Source organism: Eucyclogobius newberryi, unplaced genomic scaffold (assembly GCF_026437365.1).
Source record: "Eucyclogobius newberryi isolate DKJ021-1_F unplaced genomic scaffold, fEucNew1.0.hap1 SCAF_19, whole genome shotgun sequence".
Lineage (NCBI taxonomy): Eukaryota > Metazoa > Chordata > Actinopteri > Gobiiformes > Gobiidae > Eucyclogobius > Eucyclogobius newberryi.
In genome coordinates, this window is record NW_027315823.1 from 14,249,336 (window position 1) to 14,276,872 (window position 27,537).

Genomic DNA, 27,537 nt, shown 5'->3' on the forward strand with positions numbered 1-27,537 from the left:
GGGGTTCAGCCTGTAAACCATTGCACAGTTCTCATATTAAAAACAGTCTGTCCATAAAAAGCCATGGAAAGGTTTGATAGATTACTGGTACATTTACTCCCAACAACATACAAATAATGGAAGTTGAGGGAAATCTGAGTTGAGGATTAGGAATGCAAGAGTGAGAAAAATGAGTAAGAATATAGAATAAACATATAAGATATAACAGTGTTACTATTACATATGTGAAGGCCATATGAGCACATTTAACTATAATAAGCCTAGTCTGTATCTGAATAACGTTTAAATCATGCTGGGTACCAGAAAAGGGTCGCTAAGGGTTCACATTTGGCCCATCAACTATAATGTTACACAACCAGAACTTGTGTTAAAAACCTGAGCCGAATATTCTAGTCAGTAAATACTGTTGTCTCTCTTTTAGCCTTTTGACCTCCTCTGTGGGCCCCACATCGCTGCAGGACCTGAGGTTAATTTTCGCTTACTCTGACAACATTGGCTGTGTGCGGGAGATGGGAATACACCTGGACGCATGAGAGAATAACATTTGTCGGTTTGTCCTGATGCAGCTGTCTGGTGTGTGGGCCAAGTGAAACAGAAGAGATGCTAGGGGGCCAGGGAGGCCCTCACTGTCAGGGGTCTGAAAAAACAACCACTTATGGTATTAAAGTGTGATACTGGCAAATATGTGCCAACCATATTCTTTATCTGTTATTTTTTACCTTAAATAATGACAATAAGAAATTGCTTGTATAAATGTAATAAGAGAGAAAAAAATAAGGTAAATACATTTTATTATGCAAATGTTTCACCCAAAAAAAATCTAATAAAATCAAAATAAAACATGTATATATTTAGTAAAGCTTTAAATTAAAAAAAATAAAGAAAAAAAGCTAAAACTAATTTAACTAACATTTTATTCTGGCATCTCAGTTACTTGAGGTAACCAGAGTTCTATGCATGTTTGGTCCGGAGGTTTGGCAGGTTCACTATGAACATTTTACATTAGACAAAACAAAACTTTTTTTCCTCTACTTTTTGTTTGTAAGACTTGCAGTGTACTACTCCCCCTACTGGTGAATAATTATTTTTTGTTTGTTTACCGTTCAAAATATATAATTATAAATCGTTAATTGCTATGGCAACGGTTTTAATTTGTCAGTCTGAAACCCAAAGATGAAAATCTGAAACTATAATTAAAAAATCATGGTTAGAGGTGGGCGTTATGTTTGAAGACTGATAATATTGCAAGTTGTTCTGGAGCTATGCAAAATCCCTTTAGGTTTTGTGCTATACTTGAACCTCAATCCTCACATTTACACAAACATTTTAACACATTCCTGATGCATTGTTCAAACATTGTCAACATTGCCACCTATAACACTGAAGATATTTAAGGTACCATACCACAACACACCATACATACTGTATAAATAAGCAGTCAAAACATATCTTCATTTGCACATACGGTAATTATAAAATGACCAGACACAGTTGTTAAGGGGCTTTATTCATTTAATTTATTAAGATGCTACATAGTCCAACCAGGTCGTTGGGTCGTTTTTATACACCAGAGAGACTACTTGACTAGGAATATTCATCGCCTTTCAGATAAACTCATTTATTTATTTATTTATTTATGTACATACATAACAGTTTCTCTCCTCACTGCTTTGACACTGGTCACGGCGATGGTTCGAGAGACAGCGAGAATTATACAACCAGCTTGAAACCATACTATTAGCAATTTATTTTACAAATCGTTTAGAATAGTGTTCCATGGTGTGCGGGTACCAAACTGCTGGGGTTGGCGGTGTCAAGGCAGGAGTATGAAAATTCAATGCAAATTCAATTTAACGGTTTATGCGTAGTGTTTTTGAATGCGTGTAAAAGTACTCGCAGGTTTGATAACTACACACCGTTCTGCCCTCCCTCTAAACAGCAAATCATCCTCAACCAACTGCCCCTGATTCATGTGAAAGGTTTGTGAATTTTACTTGTACTGTTTTATGTTTGAAATGCGTCGCCAAGCTTTGCTTTTAATATGTCCTTGTGGTCCAAATGTCATTCATTGTATTGTCTACAAAACAGTACAATGTCAGAATGTGGTCCCTCGAGGCAACAGCAAAAGTGTTTCTGGTTTGCAGGAGCTTAAAATGGGTCTGGAAGATCAGAAGAGGAGCAGGTTTAGGTGGATGTAAATGTACAAATGTAGGAGATGGAGGGTCTATGGATGTAAACATTTGGCTTAAGACGTTCTACACTGAACAGCGTAAAATGTTTTGCCTCAAATGAAAGTATGGCTGAATGGGGATGCAAAATAAACAAAACATGAGGACTTAATGGGAGGTTTAAAAAAAAAAGTAAAAAAAGGGACCACTGCAAAATGCTATTGCTGTTGCCGTTTCAAACTTGTCTATAAAATACGTCAATTTTGATCAAAACAGTTATTAAAAGGTTGAATTTGCATTTTGTTATGTAGTGTTTTATTGAAAGAATAATTCCGAAAAATATTTTGCTTTTTAAAAAAAAAAAAAATTGTCCAATCGCTCAAATTTACTTTGAATACAAATAAAGTACAGCGGTCTCTTTCCTTTTGTAATCTATTAACGTGTTACAATAACTTTAAAATGTTCTGGTTTGTTTGTTGTTGTGAAATACACATATTCATACCACCTTTTTGGACTGAGAATAACTCGCTGAAACAGGTCACAAGGCAAGACTCCAATCTAAAACGGTTAATTTCATTGCTATTTCCTTAAATGCTTTTAGAGGCCAACGACTGACCAAAAAAGAAACAAAAACAACAAAAACAATGTAAAATAATAACAACGCAACAAAACACAAAGAGAAACAAAATCAGAAATGTAGATGTGCAAACCTACAGCCAAACATGACACATGTATTTATTATCATTATCACTGTATTATAAAAGCCATTAAATTAGATTGAAAAAGTCCAGATGCAACACTCTTCATTGTGAACGCATGCAGTAAAACGAGCCCCCTGAAACGCGTGGAGCCGTGAGTGACAGGTGACGTGAGTGAAAAAAGGACACGAGATTTAGAAATACTATGGTAGTGTTTCATAAATTAGACCCATCCAATCCTGGAAATAAGTGCAAACCAGTTATTATACTGTTATTAGCATTTATAGCACAGTAAGAGGGAGTTCGTTTCCTTCATAATGATCACAAAGCAGCGTTTAAAGGTGTAACTTTTCATCAGGTAGAGGGGATGTTATTGTTTGGATTGGAATGTTCCACTGTATGGCATTAAACTTCTCTATCCGCATGAAGACAAATGACAACACCAAGTTACAGCTCAGATCTGTGGAGGCGAGCAGTGATGAAAACACCTGTAATAAATAAATGCTAGATACTGTGGAACATTCGACATAACAAAGGTTACACAGTGCACCTAAAAAGTAAGCTTCAACATGTGCAAAATTAACATTTGCCTTACGGTTACTTTAACTAGTGTATTCAAATGTATGAATGATAAAGTAGCAGACGTTACAATGTTTACATCTGGATAACGCCACAAGGACATATAAAAGACTAGAATGGGAATCAACCCCACAACCGTCATTAACATTTTAAAAGTGGTGCAAATGTGCAATAAAGCCTAAAATACATTTATAGAAGAGATAAACATTGTGGCGTAAGTACTCACTGAACTAAATATACATTTAGGTTGAACAATTTCATTTTGTTATTGCAATCTACAATATTTTAACAGCAATGATCAAATTCACAACTCAAATCATTATGCATACTTACATAATTATTTGAAATATTGAATTTTTGAATCGTTTTACTTAATACAATAACATATGTATTCAGGTCCTTTTAGTCAATCAAATAAACGTATTGAATCCAAATTGGCCAAGTCCTCCCACTTTCGGTCCTGACCAACCTCTTCAGAGGACTAAACCGAGCAATTGAAATTACCATGAAACTCACCTCAAAATACATACAACATATTACGACAAGCATGAGAATATTAACGCCGAGGTAAACTGCAGACAAATCGGGATGCAGTATATGAACTCGTTTGCACTTCGATTTCACAGGGATTGGATGGGCTCAGTAAAGGTTTCCTCACGGATTGAGTCAGTTTTAAATTCACCCTACAAGTGTTGCCCTAATAGTAGTGATCATCTCTCTGGTTACGCCTGTCGGTTTTAAAGGGGGCTGGAGCTGGTGGGACATTCTGTACAAGGGGAGCTTGGGGAGGCGGAGGGATAATACATGTACATAGGCTCTGGCCCGCCATTTAGAAAAGCAAACGATGTTACACTGAAATCAACATTCGCACACAATCGCACCACCACAACCTGGCCAGTGTTAGAAAATCCCAAATCATTACCATCCAGACAGATTTTTTTTTTTTTTTACACGTAGAACTTTGGGAAAACGGGCCAAAGATGATTACGTCACCTCGAGGCAAGACCTGTAATATTAGATTTCTTCATGTGTTCGCATAACCTTTTGTATTATTACTTCTTTTTTTTTCTTCTTTTTTTTTTTACAGAAATGAAAATCGTTAACCACACCCCACACCCACCCAGATGGATATGGCGTTTTCCGATTCCAAAAGAGAGAGCGTGAAACCCAGATCCGTGTTTTTTCGTCGTTGTCGTCGGTTGTTTTCACCCCAAAAGCATGCGGACACTCTACAAGACCAGTTTGCCGACGATGACCCCGATCACGAAACACAGGACGATGAACGCGATGGTGCGAGCGCTAAGCCCCTCCTCCCGCTTCATGCCCACTGGTGCGTGCTGGGACATCATGTTGCTCTTCCTCATTCGCAGGCCGTCGTCCTCCTGGAAAGAGAAGGGGAAAGTGCGTTGAGAAGATGGATGTTCCCGTGAAGACGCCGTTTCCTGCTCAGTTTGAGACGGGGAGCTTTGTGAATGATTCAAACGCATTCGGGAACCGTAGCGTTTGAGGGATTGAAGATTGTAATATGAACTGCTAAACTAAATTAGCTCAGGATTGTGTGGTTACTCAGTTTCTGCCAAATGTTAAACCAATGGAGATATTAAGACATTCAATACTGAACTTCAAAAGTGTTCTGACAATAGAGATAAATGCATTTACCAGAAGTAACCCAACAGCTGTTCCATGGCTCTTTTATTTTAATCTATTTGACTAACGTTTTGAAGTCATCAAAACGTTTGCAGCAACATCAATTTTTTAACATTTGATCCCGAGTTTTATTTAAAAATCCTAAATATTACCTAAATAATTGCTGCAATTTGTTAGACGACTCAATCTGTGACTGTGATTCCTATTGGATATTGAAATAATAATATAATATATGAATAACTGATGCCTGAAAAGGGATTTTCACAATAACTAATCATTTAAATAATATTGCAATTTTACAATAATCACTATTGTTTTCCATATGATTACAAGAAATACTACAATATGTTCTGAAAAATTCTTGATTACGTTTTTTTCTTGATTCAGATTGTATTTATTTTTAGCCACATTTGATGGGATGTTTATTCTATGGCAAGGCAAGGCAAGTTTATTTGTAGAGCACATTTCATACACAAGGCAATTCAAAGTGCTTCACACAGCAGGAAAAATGCATTCAAATCACAAAGAAATTACAGAAACAGAAATACAATAAAATTAACTAAATTAAAAATTATCAATCCAACTGATTTTCTAAACTAATAAAATCACAAACAAAAGAGAAGAGTGCAAAGATAAAAATTAACTACAATAAAATTAACTAAATTAAAAATTATCAATCCAACTGATTTTCTAAACTAATAAAATCACAAACAAAAGAGAAGAGTGCAAAGAAAAAATCCTTTCAGTCATATGCGCAGCTAAACAAAACTGTTTTTAGCTTAGATTTGAACATTGTCAGAGTAGAAGCCTGTCTCACATCTTCAGGAAGACTGTTCCAGATTTTAGCTGCATAAAACTGAAACGCAGATTCCCCATGTTTTGTCCTGACTCTGGGCACCAGCAGGAGGCCGGTCCCTGAGGTCCTCAGAGTCCGAGATGGTTCATATGGCACTAACATATCCAAGATGTACTTTGGTGCTAGGCCATGGAGAGACTTGTACACAAGCAGAGCTGCTTTAAAGTCTATTCTCTGAGCCACAGGGAGCCAGTGCAGAGACCTGAGAACAGGACTAATGTGATCATACTTCCTGGTTCTGGTCAGGACCCGAGCAGCAGCGTTCTGGATGTACTGCAGCTGTTTTACAGCTCGTTTGGAGAGACCAGTGAGCAGGCCGTTACAGTAGTCTAATCTACTGGAGACAAACGCGTGGATAAGTCTCTCTAAATCTGGTTTTGACACTATATTTTTGATTTTGGCAATGTTTTTTAGATGGTAAAAAGCTGCTGATGTTATTGATTTGACGTGGCAATTAAAGTTCAAGTCTGAGTCCATTATTACCCCCAGATTTCTAATTTGGTTTGTAGGTTTTAGAGCGAGACTCTGGAGGTGACCGCTAACACTTTCTCTTTGTTTCTGTGGGCCAAAAACGATTATTTCAGTCTTGTCTGAGTTCAGCTGGAGAAAGTTGTTTTGCATCCACACACTGATCTGTTGGATGCAGTGACAGAGTGAATCTACTGGTCCATAGTCACCTGCCGATAGTGAAACATAGATCTGAGTGTCGTCTGCATAATTGTGATAGGACACATTTTCACTGCGTATCAACTGACCCAACGGCAGCATGTAGAGGTTGAACAGAAGGGGACCCAGGACTGACCCTTGGGGCACTCCACAGGTCAGGGTCATGTGGTCTGAGACACAGCTACCAATTTCAACAAAGTACTTCCTGTCTTCCAGATAGGACCTTAACCAGTTTAGGGCAGTGCCAGTGATGCCCACCCAGTCCTCAAGTCTCTGTAAGAGGATCCCATGATCGACAGTGTCAAAAGCAGCACTCAGATCTAACAGAATTAAGAGAGGCTTTGCCCGTGTCAGTGTTCAGGCGGATGTCATTTGTCACCTTGACAAGAGCAGTCTCAGTGCTGTGATGAGGTCTAAAACCTGACTGAAAAACATCAAATGAGTTGTTTATTAAGAGGAAATCTGTGAGCTGTTGGTAAACAACCTTTTCAAGGACTTTGCCCCAAAATGGCAGATTAGAGATGGGCCGGTAATGACTCAGTACTGCGGCATCAAGACTGCTCTTCTTTAGGAGAGGCTTTATGACCGCAGTTTTCAAAGACATTGGGAATGTTCCAGATTGAAGCGACATGTTAACTATGTGAGTGAATGGTGCTAACAAACTGTTCAGCACAGACTTTAGAAATTTGGTGGGTAACACATCAAGGCAGCATGTAGATGAACTCAGACTGGTGATGATCTCATGGACAGTTTTGTCAGTTACTGGTGCAAAGTGAGTTAGCTCTAAGTGTCTTGGTGGTTTTAGGGTAATTTTTTGCATTGTGGGATTTATAGCATTTTTAATGCCCTGAACTTTGTCATTAAAGAATAATGCAAACTCATTACACTTGGATGTGGAAATGAGTTCTAACGGCAGCTGAGCTGGAGGGTTTGTTAATCTGTTTACTGTGGCAAACAGGACACGCGAGTTGTTACTGCAGCTTCCAATTATTTCAGAAAAATATCTTTCCCTAGTTCTACATAAGATTAGGTTGTACATGTTCAGCTTTTCTTTGTAAATCTCTTTTTGAACCTGGAGCTTTGACTTGCGCCATTTCCGTTCGGCCCTGCGGCACTCCCTTTTCTGTGCCCTGACCGAATCATCATTTCTCCACGGCGCCTTCTGCTTATTTTTAACCATTTTAGCCTTTATAGGGGCGATGGTGTCCAGAACATTCAAAACACTAGATGTAACAGAGTTCAACAAATCATTTACATTAGAACATGAGACATTTTCAAAGTTTATCATTTCCATAAACAGTGCACCTGTGCCATCACTTATGTGTCTCCTCTGAACAACTGCAGGACCAACCGGAGGTTTGGGAGAAACAGACAGGTCAAAGAAGACACAGAAATGATCAGACAGAGCAACATCGATCACATTAACATTTGAAATATTTACCCCCTTTGTAATTATGAGATCTAGAGTGTGTCCTTTGCTGTGGGTGGGGCCTCTCACATGCTGAGTAAGACTGAAGGTTTCAAGGACAGCATCAAGCTCTTTAGCGTTTCTGTCACAAATATTATCAACATGCACATTGAAATCACCTGTAATGACCAAACCATCAAAGTCTGTGCATATGACTGAAAGCATCTCAGTAAAATCATCAATAAAACTTTGGCAGTGCTTGGGAGGCTTGTATAAAACAATGAAGAGAATGGATGGAGACCGTTTTAGCTCCATTTTAAAGGATACATACTCAAATGATGAAAACACCCCAAAAGACAACCTGCGGGTAATTATTTCATCTCTAAAGACAGCACAGACTCCACCCCCTTTTTTGTTTTCTCGTGTTTCAGATTTAAACTTAAAGTTGGGTGGAGCAGATTCTATCAGAACTACATTTCCTGTGTTTTTGTCAAGCCATGTTTCAGTTAAAAACATAAAATCAAGATTATAAGAAGAAATAAAATTATTAATTAAGAGAGATTTGTTACATAAGGATCTGACATTTAGCACAGCAAGTTTCAGACTAGTTTCAGTGAGACTGGGCTTTATCTTTTCACAGGGAATATGAATCACATTTCTCAGATTGGGCCTGACTCGCATTTTGTTTTTCCATCTCTGTGATGATGTGACTACAGAAATAGCACTAGGGGGGGCTCTTTTTACATAGGGCCCCGGGTTTGTTTGATTTTTAATGTGACAATAAGTCCCGGCAACGCTGAGACCCAGTGCATCCTAGCTATGGGAGATACCAGGTGAAAGGCGAGGTTGGATGGGTGGTGGGGCTTTTGTAGCCAAGGAGAGTTTGGGACCAGGTGAGAGGCGAGGGGGGATGGGTGGTGGGGCTTTTGTTGGTGTAGTCGGTACTGACATAGCCCTTGCTATATTGGGCGTGAGTGGAGCCATCTTAATGCCTGATTTGATCAGACTTTCAAAATGGCTGGGAAGGCCCATGTGTGAGAGTGGAGATGAGAAGGAGAATGATGAATCTTTAGTGGGAGTAGATGTTGCAGGGGGAACCCAGGGCTGGTGTGAAGGCAGGGGCGATGACAGGGATGTTGTTGGGCTTGTCACAGATGGGTCCAAGGCCTTTGAAGATTGTTCCTTTGCTGGAGGCGGTGGAGGTGAATGTGGAGCAGCTGGAGCTGAATCCTTTGCTGGTGGTGGTGGAGCAGCTGCTGATGAATCCTTTGGTGGAGGCTGAGGTTGTGGTGCTTTTGATGTTGAAACATTGGCTCGGTCTCTGGCTGATGGAGCAGGAATTCTTCTCTCATTCCTCTCTTCTCTAACTATCTGCTCAGGACCCTGTCCAGGCCCAGTCCAATGCCTCAGAGCGTGGAGCAGGTTCTCCGTCAGCACCCTCACTCCACCTCTGCATAGGTGGGGGCCATTTCTCTTAAACAGGTCCTCTCGTTTCCAGAATAGATAAAAGTTCTCAATGTAGTGTAGTCCTCTAGGGGTACACTCTTTGGACAGCCATGTGTTCAGCTGAAGAAGCTGGCTAAACTTGTTTATCCTCCTGTCGATGTTTGGAAGAGGTCCACTTATGAATGTTCTGATTTCCATTTTATCAAGCACGTCGAATAACTTCAAGAAGTCTTTTTTCAAAACTTCAGTCTGTTCCCGCCGCATGTCCACTGCACCCACGTGCACAATCAGCTGTTTAGCTCCTCCATGCTTAGCCATAATATTTGGAAGGAGTGACGTTATCTCAGAAACAGTGGCGCTTGGAAAAGAATGTGTGTTTATCTTTTCATGCGTCACGTGACTTATCGCGCCGTCCCCTACTAACGTGACCTTGGCTCCTGGCACAGATCCTCCTCGCTGTATTTTGGCCACGTCATCTTTCCTTTTTTCATTTAATTCCATCTCTGAAAGTGGTAAAAATCTGTTGGTGAGCTGTATTTTAGGTGACTTCGCGTTATCTTTGTATCGTTTAGGCTTTGCTCCAAGTTTGTTCCAAGAAACAGCCTGGTCTTTCTGGTTTTTAGACAGTTTTGGAAACGACACAGAGTCACTGCGGTTTAGGTTGAAAGTAGCAGTTTTTCTTGTAAAAAGTGTGCTCTTCTTACCGTCGGTTGACACAGGAATGGTATCGTGAAGAACTTTTTCAGATTCCAAAACAAATATCCGTGTTTTCAGCTCATTAATTTCTTGTTGATATTTCCGACAGCGTTCACAATCTTTCTCCCTTCTTCTCCCGGACATGGCGTCAGATATGTCGTTAAAACTGGAAAAATGTTCTTAAAATCCTTGGTTTACTTGAAAAAGTCTAAAGCAAAAATGTTTGGAAGACAAAAACTGATTAAAAAGCAAAATAAATAAGGAAAGCAGCGATAGCAAGCGGAGCGAGCAAAAAAGCGTGTGCACTCTTTGGAAGCAGGATATATTCTATCCTAAACTGTGAGGCCAGTCTTTGACATTTTTATTCTATTCTATTTATTTTTTATTGATTGCCAGAGAGCACCATTCCCTGTACACAAAGATTATGGATTAGGGAAAAAAAAAAACCACCTAAAATTCAATTGAACGTGCAGTAGCAATAATTACGACAATAAAATCAATTACGGTAATCCTAACGAACAGTACTGCTTGATGTTTAAAACCTGGCTCTCTTTTCATACTTTCCCCACTGTCCCACATCGTCTCTCACCCCGACATCATCATTCGTGAGTCATCTGAACACAACGCGATGAGCACACCAGACATGCTGGCTTTATTTATTGGCTCGGGGAAGGTGGATGTGCAGAAGTGCTCACAGGAGCCTGTCTCCCGGAGGAGTGTGAAAGGCGCCAGGCTGTAACACACATCATTTCCCACCAGCGGGAGGGACCCCTGTTAGTTTAATCTCAGCCACAGAAGCAGCCCACAGTGTCCGAGCCTCGGGCGAGAACGCAGGGAAGATGGAGAGGAAAAGGCAAAAAGAACAGAAGAGAGAGGAGAGTTTGCTGGGGGCAAGAACGACCCGCTTTCAATCAGTACGAGAGGCGCACGAGTTGGGTACAAAAGTAGTTCTGAGTATGCCACTTTTGGTTATTGCAACGTCTACGTTGTGCTCAAGCCAATGACTCCAAAACACAACTGAAATATGTTCCAATTTTACATATGGTAATAGTGGGTTTAAGTGGTTTGTGTGAAAAGCAGCTACAGTAGAAAATGTTTAACACGTCGTCAACTGAACAAGGTTTCCACTGCCATCCGGAAGTTATTTTCAATCTTAGAAGCTGGAGAGTATTTCTCAATTGCGCCTCAAATTGAACCCAAACAGAAATAAACAAATGTGATTGTGCGCGGTTCTGTGGCGCATGAGAAGCTCATTGGCCATCTATCATTTATTAAATCAAACTTCTCTCATCTCAGATTTAAAGAGTTTCTTGCTTTGCTCATTGAGTCTGGAGAAACTGTGATGTTTTTCAGTCCCTGTGATATAGTATTCCTTTCCTGATAGGGCTGGACCACACGTGTCCCTGACTGGCTGATCTACCCGTCAATCACGCTCAGCTGACCTTAGGGAGATGAATGACTGATATTGATTTGTATTAGGAATGAGAATAAGACTTTATACTCTCCTGCACTAGATAAGTCCTGCTACCCAAAAGGAGGAGTTAACGTACTGTATATAATTTAACCTGCCCTTGTTTACTTTTGGGGGTTATTTTATATTGTTTTCTGAGAACGTTTACGTCACAGTTTTGGGTCGTTATATCACGTCTGTGTAATCAATCTGTCAATCAGGTTAACAATGATTTTCATAGGAAAGTCAAAATATCTTGATTTGACAACATTTTGCAGATGACTACTACCCTTGAAACATTTAAAAGGAGGTTTAGAATATTTGTCTTCAACCAAAATGACTACGTACCAAACCTCAACCTAAAGTGGCCCATATTCTAACTTTAAATCATGTTGTTGATCAAATATTTAAGGATTTACTGTACGGGAACCTGATTTGAAACCCCAAACCTCATGGTTGAAGTCCCACACCATAGCCACGTTTGGACAGGCACAGTTCCCCGCGGGATCGGTTCACTTTAGAGCTTTGGAACGGTTGTTATTGGCTCCAAAGTGGACAGAAGTAGCAGTTCTCACCCGGATCTGTTTGTTTTCTTCTCGTAGTCGCTGTGCCTCCATCTGCAGCCTCTTGCACTCCTCCATGATCTTCTTCACTTCTCCGTCGTCCAGAGTGGAGCTCATCAGTTTCTGCGGCAGGGAGGAGGACTCGGACTTCAGCAAACTGGATGTGATCTTATTGTCAATGTCGTGCTGCAAAAGAGGTTATACACAGATACATTTTAAGATCTTGTATATAAAATGTATGTCAAAGTTTCCGAGGTTTTTCTGACCAAAGTCCTGGCCTGATAAACACACAAGGGAAATTACCAACAGTGGTCTAATGTCTGATTCACACCGACAGACCATGAAGCATTAAGGGAAATGAGCTTGGTTATGGAATACCTCTATATTTTCAAACTGCTCTTTCTGTCTAGTATTATTGTGCACTCGATGTTACACTCCATGTGTAAAAATACATCAGATAAGAGCTTCTCAAACTTTTTCTGGCGTGCCTCCCCTTGGGCCCACAGCCTCTGGTACAGCGCAGAATTGGTAAAGTAGATTCAGCCCATTCCAATGCTAACCGTATCGCTATGAGTTCCGAGGTGAAGACAGAAAGGTGATCTGTTAACCTCTTCTTGACCGCCACCTCCAGGTCAGGCACAAAAAAAGCCGGTGCGCCCACTCCCTAGAGCCTAGACCTCGACCCATCGGTATAAATAAATACATCATCTGAATGCTTATCGATGAGCTCTTGGAACAATGAACTGCGGTGCCCTCCCACTGCCTCCTTTAAGTTTGCTATGCAAGCTAATATCAACAGGAGCCGGAACAAACTTTCAAGGAGCTACAGTAGACAAAGCCACCGAAGGGCTCACACTAAGATCACTAAGTCCAGCAGGTCGCGCTTTTGCATTTCCTACCACTGCGTTTATGTTTCATTGTCTTCAAAGTGCATGGGATCAAAACGGGAAGGAATCAAATGCACACGCATCATTTTCACATATTATTTGTCTCTCTTTCTCTCTCTACTTTTTTTTTTACTGTATAGCATAAAACACACTTTGCAGACGTACAACTACAGTAGGTGGCGGTAAATGCACCTTTTCAGTTGGCTGCCAACCGCCATTAAAAGTAACAACAACAACAACAACAATAATATCTTTTTGCATATGCTTTATATCGTCACATAACCAGTCAGTAGCAGAGCAAGTTCAAAAGGTTAAATCAAAAAGGGGAGGGACCTACAGTGCCTACAATCTGTGGTCTGCAAGTAGTTTGGTAAAATGATGTACCATGTTACACGTTACAGCACTTACACTGCTGGTGTGCCGGGAAACCGCACACACAACTGGAGAGATTCAAATGAGTAAATAGTTTGATTCCTAAGCAGGGCTGATAGCTCACGTGCATGAAGTGTATTTTATGAAACGAGGAAAGTAAACGCTCATATTGTGACATTTGCCCGACTCCTCTGCACCATTAAGAGCCCCGATAGGACAGGAGCTTATTGATCCAGTCGACCGTTAAGACGTGGCACTGATGCTGTTGTGATACTGGGGTTCGGTCCCCATCCCTACCCGGGGCCTTTAATTACCAGGCGTGACATTTGATGCTCATGCTATTGATCACTTAGCAACTTGGCCAGTCCGGTAGGATTTGAGGGACTCTGGAGCCAGTCCCTTGTATTTTTCCTATAGCCATTGGCATGAATAAACAACAAGAGGGTTTGAGCTCGTACAAACCCATCGACCATATTTATCCTTAACCCTGTAGTCAAAACCTCCTTAAAAGTACTTACGTGTGTAATGTTTCATCAGCAGGCAAATGGAGCGAGTTTGAGCATCGGGCAGTGACAGAGAATTTAGTGTAAATAAAATGTCAATGGAATTATTACTTTCTTGTCTCGGTGTAGATGGATAAGTTCAATGCAAAGCAATAACATCTCCATAGAGACTAGCAGGTTATGGACCCTGCACCTGAAAAGTTACAGAGTGTACCTTTAAGACTAGTCTCTTCCCATCAGCCTCATCTGTTTATCTGTTTAAACTCCCTGTACGCCGCAGTGTGAGGCCCTGGAATATCCGTAACAATAAACAACAAGGGGAAATGACAAGACGACAAGTTAAGATCTGAATTGTGAGAAAGTAGGACATGTTTTTGGACAAGAGACACGTAACCAATGGGGGAAAAAATGACATAAGAACAATCGAATCAACCAATCAGCATGACGCGCCATTTCACGGTTTGTTTCCAATTAGCGACCAGTTGCGAGTGGAGGAGAAATGGAACAGGATCTGGCCCCGCTGTGAAACATAAGTGTGAGGGATTGGGAGGTCTCACCGTTTTCTCGTTCTCCGCTGGCAGCTCAAAAACACACCGCAGCTTCGAGTCCATCAGCTCATCTGGTTTGGCCTCCTTCCACTGAGGAACACAACAGGAAGGACGAGTTTAGAAAGGTATTGGTGAGGTGAACATAATATCTGTGTGGAATATTAGGATAATCTGTCAAACTTGTATTGTTAATAAGGTCCAAAATACTTTTTCCCCCAACAAATTTTGTTCAAAGTTCAAAATCTAAATTCTTACATCCTCTTCCATGCATGAGTACTTGTTTATCAAAAGCCCAGTTTGACCAACACAACTATTATGCCAATATTTTCTATAAAGACTGTAAGGTTGTCGAAAGTATTGAAAATTAGATACTAAGCAACACTAAAACTAGTATCGAAACTATAAATTAAATTGAAAACATCCGTCTGTCGTCTATTTCAAGTGTAGGTAATTCCTTTTCCTTTTCAGTTTTTAAAGTCTACAGTATTTTCCGGACTATAAGTCGCACCAGTCAAAAAATGCATAATGGAGAAGTAAAACAAATATAAGTCGCACTGGAGTATGAAATGCGGTTGCAAGTATGAAAATAACAAATAATATCACATATATGTCGCTCCGGAGTATAAATATATAAGTATAAATATAAGCATAAGTCGCACCCGGGCCAAAACTATGAAAAAAGCGACTCATAGTCCGGAAAATACGGCACTTCAGATTTTGCTGCATTGTACTGATATCACGGAATAATGACTTTGCTGCATTGTACACCAACAATTTCAAGTTTAGATATCAGGCAAAGTAGAGATTTTGGTCATTAGGTAGTAGTCTTATCAGTCGGGTCTGCTCAGGCCTTTGTTTAAATGCACCGTGTGGTCACAGTGAATAAATATTTACACCGCTCTCCCTCTCAAAGCTCACTTCCCCAACCTCAAATCTCCTTCTGATATAATTGTGGGCTGCGCACTGCACCGCCGGGGTTCAGGTCAGGCCTTTGCTTGGCTTGGCCTGTCCATTCGTCATCATAAAAGCGTAGGTAGCCAAAACCACACATACTAGTGAGCGCAGTACTTTGTGTTTTAATGAGGGTTGGAGGAATTACTCACCACTCCCTCCATGTCGGTCATGTCCGGAGGCGCTAGCATGGACTGCACCATGAACTTGTGTTTGCTCTTCTCGTTGGGGTCGTAGTCAAAGGGCTGTAGCATAACTGAAAAAGAAGAAAGACATTGAAGATGAGCATTTATGAGCTTTTTTTTGTTGTTTTTTTGTTAATGGGGCCCTTATGTACAGTAATTCCACACAATCAGGGTGGTTAAAAAAACAAAAACTGATAGGATATGATGATTTTCCTTGAGCGACGCCCTCTTCTGCTTTATTCCTAATGAATGCCAGGTTTAGTCCTAATTTAGCCCTAAAATAGTCCCGTTATAGACCGGTAGTTGGAAAGCCAAACCTTTTCTTTGTAGGTACTTGTGTAAAAGGTTAAAAAAAAACACTGGTCTATGTGTTGCTTCAGGAAGAATAGTTATTGCTAAGATAAGTAATGGGGATCCTAAATAAATAACATATTCAGTGTTACTTGAAGACATCACACTGCTTATTTGGATCAGTTTTTATTTGCGTTTGAGGGAAAGAAATATTCAGGCTCTGCACTGGTATTGGTTGATCTCAGAGATCGGCTGATGCTTGGAAAAACTGGATCATGCGTTTGTAATTTATATCTTCACGGGAACGACAGGAAAAAATCCAATTATAATGTTAGATGTTTGCAGTATACATAACAACTTGCAGGCATCTAGAAACATGTGAATCACAAGACAAGGATTATGTTTAAGAAACCTCATTTAGATAAACAATAATTGCAAATGTTTAATAGGCTATGTGCACAGGAGCGCACTGGCTAGCTCATGGTGTCTCAAAGCTAATGCTAACTTTTATTAAAACAATAAAATGTAAAAAAAAAAAGTTAAGTATACCCAATAGTCTTTAAGAGTGTAAGTAATGTAGATTACTTCAGTTTGTGGCGTTATTTTAAGATTTATAATTACTCAAAATGAGCGTTAGTGTTAGTACCTCCATTTATACTAATACAAAAGTGTCCTTCAGTGAAATATTAAGCTCATTTGTAAAGTGTTTTATATGTTGTAAGTGACATCCAGCCCAAACTCACTGTCAACTGCCCGAACGTCTGTATTTATTGCTTTTTAGGGCGAAAAACCCGTATACCGTTGATAGAATTGAACAAAAAGTAGTGACGCCAACACAAAGCTAGCCATTGACATTCATTTTCACATATTTCTGATTATCATATTATTTTTTTGTCAATATGTTTCACCTCTGATTGCTCTGAATATTTTGGATGTGTCGCATTAAAGTGGGAAACATGCCCTTCACTGAATTATTTAGCCCGAAGCTTAAACGCCGTGAAAGTCTACACATCCACACAAACGAGTCCAGCTGCAGGCCGGGACCTTTCCTTCTCTATAGGAAAAAAGTGTCTCGTCGTTTTGATTTATTTCCACGCGTGTGTTGCCCTGACGGAGACGCAGTGACGGATGTGCCATTACCTCTGGGGTGGTCATTTTTCTAACAGCTCCGATCGCTCTTGTTCTTCATCTGAACGTTACATATCGTCCTAACAGAAAGCAGGTGTGTGCATGGAATAGTACTCAGCCAGCGGTTCCTCCAATTGAAGTGATTCCAATGACTTCAACCGTATTTCATAGCTCCAACTATGATTTGTGGACCAATTGGATGATCGCTTTCTTATGCTTGGGGATCAAAAGTGGAAGACTAAATTTGTACGCATGTAAAATGTACTCAAAACTCTGGGATCTAACAATAACAGAAATATCGTCCAAAGTCTCAATAATATCATCGGATGTCAAAATATATCGAATCATAGAACTTTGCTAAAATGCTGAAGAAACAATAGGAACTACAAAGACCATGATCCTTTGCGCCGTTTCGGTGCAGACGACGTGAAAACATAACCGTTATTTAGCACTTTTATTTTGAATCTTATTTTTTTAGGAATATGACTTGTGAAGGCATTTTTTACAAAAAAAGTATCATTTCTACAATTCTGTTTCTTCTAAATATTGCAATAAACAAAATGAATATCATAATATTGTGGGTATCGTTGCATCCCTGATTATAACTACAGTAGTCGAGAAGAGTACACAACAAAATACAACTTGAATCAGAGGTGGGAGAAGCACACTATATACTCAAGTAAACTTACTTAAGTGATTTGAGAATTCAACAATAAATAAATGGAACTATTTTGATGACATCACGACATGCTATAGACCTGTAATATTCAATGGAGGTGGGGTAGATAACATTGGTATTCTTAACTTGTGTTATAATATTTGTAGGGCTTTTTCAAATTGATCAAGCAAGGAAATAGCAATTATTACTTCACTGTGCAATAGGCCTGTGAATGAGATTTTTACTAAATATAATTCAGATAAAGCTAAAGTAACGCTGTTTGAGAAGATCTAGCTAAAGAGCATCGAAGAGGTTCATCTCAAAAATATATTAGTTGCGATTAATCGATTAACTTGCTTCATCCTCAGTAGTATTAATACGGCTCTTACTATAACCACTACGACCACTAGATTATACTGCAAAAGATGGTGTATTGTGTTTGGAGAGGGGGTTTCTGTAATCAGAGGTGGTGGAGCAGCCAAAAATAGTACTCGAGCAAGAGTAACGTTACTTCAAAAATAGTATTACTCAAGTAGAAGTACAAAGTGGTCCAAGAAAGTGAATGTAAGGCACAAATACTCAAATAATTTAATATCATCAACATAAAGCTCTTGTCACTTGTAGATGTACTCTCAGTGGAAAGAAGAACCAAAACTGTACTCAAGTAAGCGTACTGTTACTTCAATTAAAATATTACTTACAGCAAGAAAAGTGCAATTACTTTAAAAATATTACTCCAGAACTAACACAACTTGAAGATGATGATCAAATAATATATATAAAAAATAGGATTAACTTTATCAATGGACAATATTTTTTTAATCCAAGTTTGGCATTGGTCCCAGTTTTAGGGGAAACCTCAGAAACGCAAGTTCACCGCCAGTGCAATCAGGCCAGTTCAATAATATCTCAAATCAGAAACAGACCGGGAACGTCCTGTTTAAGTCCAGGCCAATTTGCACGCACATCTACTTAACCTCCCAAAGGACAACACTGGAGAGGGAGGCGGCAAAATATTTGACATTTTTGAGATACGCTAATGACCATGAAATGTCTTGACTCGAAGCCAGTCAAAATATTTGAAATTTGCCATCCAAAAAGCCCATTTTAGCCAATGGCCTGATTTAGGTTTCTTGAATTAAAACTGGCAGTCATTTCCGAAACCGGGAAAAGCTAATTGTTTCACATTTATGGTAATCATTTTTAATAGAATCCAAAGGAAATCCTTTTGAACACATTAAGAAAAGACTAGCTTTTTTCTGGTGAGTAAAAAGTTGAATTCTTTAAGAAACATGGCTTATTGTACGGCACTTTTGTTAGAATTACAACTAAAACCTCCCTCGTATGGCTTTGATTATGGCTACACATTAAATAGCAAAAGTGTTATTAATGCTAAAAAAGGCGCTTAACCACCCACTTCGTTTCCAGAAGTTTCTTCTTTTTTCCCATAGACTTTTAGAAAACTGTAAAGTCACAAAAGATGCTAATGTGGTAAATAATGTCCCCAAAAGTTGTTTTCTGTCCAAAAACATGTAAAACTTAAACTTGTGCGAAATGTTATGGTAACTTGACAGTTTGAGAAACAGATTTTAAACAAACTTGAAGGCGTTTTGCTTTATTTTTTTCTGAAAGCTTATACACAAATGAATGGGAAATTTACTTCCGGTACCAAGCGGTGCTGTTGGGCTTTCAATAACTAACTTAAAATTGTTTATCAAATAACTTTAAGTCCCCCATCTGACAGAGATTTACATTTTATTGATTTATTTTTTTTGGAAACTGATGTTTTTTTCATTTTTATAATTTTTTTTTTTCCCTGTCTCTGTCAAGTTTTGATTTTCACCCAGTTTGACCAGTAAATGAAATCATGGATCCACTGTGTAGGTGCGACAAACATAGGTTATCTTATAGTCTCTTATCCAACATTAAAATCCCATAGAACACATACTAGTTTCCTCAAAGCTGCAACGTCGTAGGAATGTTCTGTGATTATGTTTACATTCCTCCCTTCTTTGATCCATGTCTACTTTAGGTTGAAGTTCAGGTACAGAAACGTATGACACACCAGCTGCTGTCAGTGACACATAAGAGAGACACGCAAGAGGCCGCACCCGGGTCATTGTTACCCAACACACGAACCTGGTCAAAGGGCAGAAGCTCTAATGAATAGGCCCTGGACAAAGACCCAAAAATACTGTTCATAGTTTGGTTTGGATTCTCTTCCTTGAACTGAATCCAGTTTTTACTACATTTTTCAACCAAATAAAGTTTGAAAAATAGGTGACCGAGATGGAGAATATTTACGAACAACGTGTATTATTGATACAAATCTGAAATTGTTTGATATTTTTGGACATTTTGATAATTTTGTAAGTGTTGTCCAAATGATATACAGTAGTCCAGATTATGACTATAATTATTTTTATACTCAACTAGTCACGATTATTAGATCAATTGGTGCAGCCTTATAATTTACATAGAAGCAATTTTAAAAAGATTCAGCACAATGATAGAAGAAAATATTTTGTCTTTGGTGTAACATTTTATCATTTTAAGAAGTGCACAATCACAGAATCACAGTAAACTAAATTAAAAAAAACTCAAAGACCAATGAAATATTTACACGTCTTGTCTATATTGACCAACAATAATCAGAATCAGAAGATTTGAATGGTATATTTGGCTTTCTAATTTGCAAATTGGCTTTTTAAAAGGGGACATTTGCAAAATCAACTAATGAGCATTTAACCTTTGTCAGTTTTTCCTCATTATTAGTTTACTCAAAAGAGTATTTTGATTGATTACTGCATATTTGAGTAATCCTGTTTATCCTGCAACTGAGGCTCGAGTGCTCAGAAAATTCCTGTTCTTACCTAACTCGTATCCCCGCCCACATCCCTGTACTTCGCTGTGATAATTAAAAAATAAATAAAAAATCTGTTCTGTAGTTTTGAACAGGAAGTCAAAGGACCGGTTTCTATTATCAAGTCACTTTAGATTATTTTTGCAGCTTACAATGAAATGTAAAACGATGACTTTTGAGACAGTGCAACATTAAAGGCGTAATGGGCGATTTTTCAGCGATTTGAGAACGCAGGCGGAAGTGCGCATGCGCACTCCCCCGTGCGGACTGATACAACACACACGTGCGTTTGTTTATTAGCGCGACGGATCGCATCACATCTCTCGTCTCCCGTAGAGTTCCGTCTTCTTCTGAGTCAGCTCGAACAGTCTTTCTCCGTCTTCATTTTGTCCTGTACACTGAGGGGACTATATTATGATAGATCAATGTGCTTGGACACGCAAAGTGCTGCTCTCATGGGGACGAACCGCACGCGGCTGCAGGTGAGCGGTAGGTGCGTTTTATGATTGATACGTGGCAGAACTAATCAGCTGTCCATGCCACGAGGAAATGACACTCAAATTTGGGCCAAAAAAATCATCCATTCAACCTTTAAGTACCTGAACAAAAGTATACCACGTCTCCTTTAATGTTGAATGTACTAATAATCATGATTAGAAACGACTTATTGCATTATTTGATCCAGCATTTATGCGTTTAGTGTCATATTGTCCTCAGAGTAGTATTTACGGACGTGGAACAGTATTAGTAATATCCCTGCGTTTATCAAAGTAAACTTACAGTATGTATATGATATAGATGACACAAATTGGTAGCATTCTTTCTTGGATGTTCATACAATACTGGCCGAATAATTATGCCTTTAAATGAGTGAGGAAACTTACACTGCTCATCATACTTCTTCAATGTTTATCTTTTACAAAATTCTAAAAGTTCCATGCGTCACTTGCTTATGGAGCAAGAGAGGTCATAGGTCACTTCCTCCTCAAAACATGTTGTGAAAATGTGCCTCCTCTGAGTTGTACTTTGTGTGTACATAAGAAGTGGAACATCCATGTCACATACTTGTGAGTGGCTTCACAACCTTGACGGGTCTCTACACGCTCTACATTCCCGTAACCATGGCAGCGATGATGTATACAGTTACGGCCGGGTTTAGGTGTAAAACACGACATTTCTCCTCAAAGCCCTCAGTGATACTTATATCCTGTGGTAAAGCTGCTGGTCCACACTTAAGTAGAGTGGATATGGAAGATATTTTCTTTCATCAGCTTTTGAATTTTAAATGCTGGCAAATTTCTCACTTGGAATATTCAAAATGAGAAAAACACACAGTAATTGTATACTGCCAAATTTAACAACTGAATTTTTAAAACTAATTCAAACATGTGTTTTCAGTATTTATAATTCAGTTAAGAATTAGCCAGTATATTCAAAATCTTCCATACGTGGAGTTTAATTTTGTTACATATGATTTAAATAATATCTTTTAACTCTGGCATGATTTTATCTTCTTTTGTAAGTAAAGAAACACATTTTTTTATGTCAATTATTCCCTCTAAAAATATGATTGGTTTATTTTGTAAAGGAGTTGAGCATGAGCCATGGCCTGAACACAAACTGAGGACAAACAAGCAAGTTAAATCCTATTAAACCAATGCAATGCAGTTAACTGCTTAGAATTCAACTCCCAATTCAATTCCCCCTTATTAGCACACTTATTACCAGTCAAATCAAACATTCCGAGAAGAATCAGACACCAAACCCACAAATAAAAGGTTAAATCCACCAAATTTAAAAGACCTTTTATGTGCAGTCACCTGAACCTTTTTTGAACTGTATAACAAGTCCCTAAATCTCATTTTAATATTTACAATCAGACATTATAAGGCCAAAACTACAGTGTGTCAGCTTCCCAAAGAGCCTAGCCTTTTGTTTACACGTCAAATAGTGAAAACGTTGCTTGATTTTTAAATTGAGTATCATGAAATTTCCCCATGTGGGACAATAAAGGATTATCTTATCTTATCTTATTTAAGTCAGACGTTTTAGGGGAAATCAGCCAGAATGACATTAATCTTGCACCGCTACCTGTCTGTATGTACTGCACACTGCCAGCTCTAGCACTGACACACTTCACAGGAGCTGTTGGCACAAAACTAAGCAGACGGTAAAATGAGTCCGCTGCAGAAATGGCAAAGGTGAGACAGTGGAGAAATACTACACTGAGCACGTCTCCTTCAAAGCTTACGGTCAATGAGCCTCGTGCAGGACAGTGTTAAGAAGTGTCAGCAGTAATAGGAGGACGTGATTGGACATAATTAACCTGCTATAGGCCAGACATAATGTTAAAATAGAGAGATCGTGTTAAGATTGATCTGGAGAAGGGTTGAGGATTATTTTTAGTAGTCGACTAGTTTGTGATTATTTTTTTGTATCAGTCGACCAAACGATTATTTCTTTTGTACATTAAGACCATCAAACAAATAAAAACAATAATACATTTTTGATTTGGATCCTTGACTAACACAAGGACTCCATTTTAAGACATATTTTGCGGACATTAAATCAAATACTTTGATTAATTTCCCCTGGTAGCTTTATTCTGTCCAATGTCCAGATTTTATATATTGCATTTAGATTCTATCAAGCGCATTTTATTTGCAATGTCTTATTTTTATGCATGTCTTATATCTTACTTCATTATACTTGTGCTAATATGTGTGTTGCACCCAATTACCAAAGCACATCCTAGTTCCTGATTTATTTTCTGATTTACCGGAATAACTGCAACTTTGCAATTAACATATCTAAATTAAATCATTCAGATTGTGATTTGAATAAGCATGTGCAGAACCTTGCAGACTTCAGCTAACGATCCAGCTAAAGCCTTACCTGAAACATTGATGGAGGTGCCTGCATCGATGATCCCGCTGTTTGGCCGCACACAGTACCGGCGCGGCGCTGTCGTCTTCACCTTAAAGCACACATTCCTGTCTGTGGGGTTGGAAAGCTTGAGGTTTGTAGTGACCACGTCTGAGAAGGGACCTGCACAAAACATGGAACAGAAATTATTATCATGGAAGATAAAAGCAATAAAGATGATTAGCAGTGTTTTTATTTGCGTTATAATGTGGCGGTAACAGGCAAATCTGTCAGTCCTAGACCTTAAGTTTCCAACCAATCTTCCGCTTTTACAATGTCCCAATTGCGAGCATTCAGATTTGGATTTTGAGTTGATTGCAATTGATCAGACTGCCCTAATTCTGCAACGTGTTTATTTGTATTTATCATGTATTCAATCACGATAGTCCCACTGAGATTTGAATCTTATTTTGGTACAATAGAGAACCCTATTGTACTTATTGTTATGGTAGGGGAAACCGGAGTGACTGAAGTAAACCTACACAGACATGGGTAGAACACGCAAACTCCACACAGAAAGACATTGTGCACCCGAGAGTCGAGCCCAGGACATTCTCGTTGCTGTGCTAAACGCTGTGCTACCATGACACATATAACCGGTAGGTCAGAAATTAAAATACATGTAAAAATTAAAGTTATACAGTGCGTCTGGCCTGTATCGTTACAAAAAAACCTGTTCAAAAATGTAAAAAAGTAAATGCCTTTATTATAATGACCTGTATAAGCTACAACAGTTGTAGTCGAGGTATTGAGCCATTTCTGAATTAGCTCACAGCAAAAGATAAAACATCAACAGTTAATACAAAAGGCAGATTAGCATTGTGATTAGTTTTAGGTTAAACATAAACAGTACATGAATTATGAATGGTTCCACACAGCACATTTTCTACAGCATGGGTCACAGCAGCTCAGATACAAAGCATGCCTTCATATTGGTTTTGCCTAACATAACGCATGTGATTTGAGTATGCAGTAAAAAGGCCTTCTGTGTAATGCTGACATATTATGTCTAAATTATTAATGGGACAACTGAAATTGTAATTGCTATAATGAAATCTCTATAGTAACATTTCTTACAATGTTCTATGGCTGGAGAGGCAGGTCATAACTGCCAGTGGTGCGGGAAACCTTTCTGTGCAGCTGAAAACAAAACTCTTGCACCAGATAAACAACGCTATGAAAATCAGGGGAATGAAATAACACCAATCTGGGAGCTCTCTGTACGAGGAGTCTGAGCTAAGGCAGGCCCAGAGGACAGTGGATAGTGACCCCTGCCATGTCCACCACTCAGAGTATGACCTTCTGCCCTGAGCGAGGAGATGTGGGGTCTCTCAGTGGAGACTCAACTGCTACAAAATGTATTTTCTCACATACATCAATGAGGCTCCTAATTCATACTAGAACTGAAGCTGTGCCCTTCTTGTAATGAGTGCATTTTGTTATTTAACCAAAGCACTATAGCACGAGTCCAAGACAAATTTCCCCAAGGGCACATTGTATTGTATTGTATTGTATTGTATTGTAATAAACACAACTATAACTTGTGTATGTATTTCGTAGACTGTTGCTGTAGGGTGATATGCCCTCTTCATTTGACCCATCTCTCATAGATAACAACTGAACAAGATAACCACAGTGCAGCACTCAGGGCAGAAACCCATCTATATAAATTGTGCATACATATTTGTCTCAAAATATGTTGTGTAGATCGCAAAAGGCCGTATTAATATATATTGTGCATCAACTAAAGAACCCAACTTTCATTTTTCAGTGCACAATGTGTATTTTGGAACATAAAAATAAACTTACATTTAAAGCTTGAAAACTTAACAGGAATAAATTAGATTACATTTAGATTCAATGTTTTCAGTATACACAGTATAATGATAAATGTTTACATTTATCCAGTGCTATTCCACCTCAAATGATATAAAGTGCATGCAGGCCCTGGGGGAGAGAGTCTTGCTCAAAGACATGAGGACAGTCTGCATCTGTGGGAGCTGAAATTGAACCAAAAACTATGAGCCAGTGGATCGGACTTCCAACTTTACTAATGCTGAGAGCGGGATTCGAAACGCCAACATCCGGATAAGAAGACAAACACCGACAAACCCAAAAAAATATACAATAAATGAATCTTTAGCATTGGTAAAACAGTGAATGAGTTTGCAATGGTACCAGAATAAATATTGAGGTAACAAACAAATATTAGTTTATTTGTTGCATTTCTCAATTATAAGGAGCAATATTTAATACGTGACATGATGTCTTGAATAATCCAAGTTACAGTAATACCATGTGAGTTTATGTAACAATATTAGGCCTTGCAGCATGACATCTTGCACCCAAATTTCGAGCTGCCCTCTGATGAAATTAGAGTTGTGAATATGCTGATGACCAGTAGAAAAACAAGCAGAGGTTGTCCGGTTTCTCTCTGCTGTGAGCCGTCACATTATTACATGACAGCTGGGTGGCCAATGGAGCAAGTCAGCCAATGAGGAAGCAAGCTAATGTTAGCCCATTGCTACATTACACCTGCTAAAGATAAGATACCAGCTACGGTTCAATTGATGCGGTAAATTTGAAGGGGATATAGACTATAATACCACCAATATTCAATTTATGTTATAACAGGAAATGTTAAGTGAACAGTAGCTGCATTGGAAGTACAAATGTCACTGCCAGATTTGTGTCACTCCCTGATTTGGGTCAGACCTTTCCTCAAGTAGATAAACTTACACGAATACAGAACAGAAGTCCCTCTTGGAAAAAGCCAGTATGTACATGCATAGACACAACTTCACAGAAAGCTTTGCAACGATCTAACATTAATTGTGGATTATTTGCCATTTCCTGTTCCAATTTGATATTGTTTGTATGCAAATCCTTCAGCAAACATAAAAGTGCTTCTCCACTAACTACATACACTTTGTTCATAACTAACCTTGGAAAACAATGGATGATAAAACAAAATAGTCTAATCTTTGATTATTATTTGTCCAAGATGGGCCGCTGTACAAAAGATGGAACACCGGCTAACGCATGCGCAAAATGCATTTGGAGACAAATCGGGCAGCAACCAAAGACCGACGCAAATCGGGGAGTGACTGTTCTGGGCCCGGCTAGCTTAGCCCTTGGAAGCTAATCCATGGAGCTAACTAGCCAGCTAGCTGTCACTTGACCTGCCGTCCTTTTGAGAAGAGGTATCTGGCTTTTGATGAGGTGCTTTTGACTCCCAACGGGAACCAACGTCTCGTTGCATCTCGGTCATGATAACGTTGGAATGTCCCTGCTTGTAACCCCGTAGGGACACGCAGTTCCCCCTCCTTCAGCCCCAGCCAGGCCCTCCCTCTCTCCCGGGCTCATACCTCTGAATTTCATTTCGTGCTGCGGCTCCAAGAGCAGAACCTGTTCCGGCCTGGCCATATCCCAACAGCAGCTGGAGCGGGGCGATCACACTGCAACCAAGTCCTGTCGGTCTCCTCCCCCGTGTCGGGACGCTGTCGTGGGTGAAGTATAGCTCCGTCCGTGAGTAGATGTGTTTAATGAATGAATTAGCTGAGTGCGCTGGTCACTGGAGCTAGTACGGAGCTATGCGCTGTGGCTGTTGTGATGCAGCAGGAAGGGAGTGAGAGGCAGGCAGCTGACGTCACTGCCTCTGCAGAGCGCCCAGCGGCACCCAGCCACTACTGAGCCAGCAACGGGCACCCAACTCCAGTCACACAGCCCCAGGCAAGGGATCCAGCCAGTAACACCAAACCAGACTGATCCAACACGGATTGTGCACAATCACTTATAAGCATATATCAGCCCCAACAGCCCTGCCAGTCTCGTTTTGTAGTCCCAAGCTAAAATAACTAAGGTCTCAGTCACAAAGTAGATTCAAGTTACTAGTTACTACTAATGCTTGCCAATTATAGTTATAGTCAAACACAACTCATAGACAGATCATATTCAAGAGTCAAGTGCCGTTGTCTACTCCAGACAAATAGCCTACCAGATCAGAATATTTAGTTTTCTAGACTAATATAGGTGGAGTTTGGTGTCAA

At 39.4% G+C, this 27,537-nt stretch overlaps 1 protein-coding gene across 1 annotated transcript; it reads right to left on the reverse strand.

The window, feature by feature from the left end:
* Window positions 1-1,486: 1,486 nt before the first annotated feature.
* vapb (VAMP (vesicle-associated membrane protein)-associated protein B and C) lies at window positions 1,487-27,149 on the reverse strand. The gene is made up of 6 exons (XM_072451794.1): window positions 26,857-27,149; window positions 23,459-23,611; window positions 15,591-15,694; window positions 14,497-14,577; window positions 12,190-12,363; window positions 1,487-4,827 (listed from the first exon to the last, which is right to left on the reverse strand). Exons 1-6 carry the CDS (start codon window positions 26,912-26,914, stop codon window positions 4,675-4,677), a joined length of 723 nt encoding a protein of 240 aa, XP_072307895.1. The 5' UTR covers window positions 26,915-27,149; the 3' UTR covers window positions 1,487-4,674.
* Window positions 27,150-27,537: the final 388 nt, after the last annotated feature.

What these genes read in the sequence shown, in the direction of transcription:
- vapb (XM_072451794.1), bottom strand. Translation starts at nt 26,914, where the DNA reads ATGGCCAGGCCGGAACAGGTTCTGCTCTTGGAGCCGCAGCACGAAATG. An exon ending in CAGCGGAGAACGAGAAAACG is followed by an intron (nt 12,364 to 14,496) that starts GTGAGACCTCCC and finishes CCTCTTTTGCAG; the next exon opens with CACGACATTGACAATAAGAT. An exon ending in AAGAAAACAAACAGATCCGG is followed by an intron (nt 4,828 to 12,189) that starts GTGAGAACTGCT and finishes TTCTCTTTCCAG; the next exon opens with GAGGACGACGGCCTGCGAAT.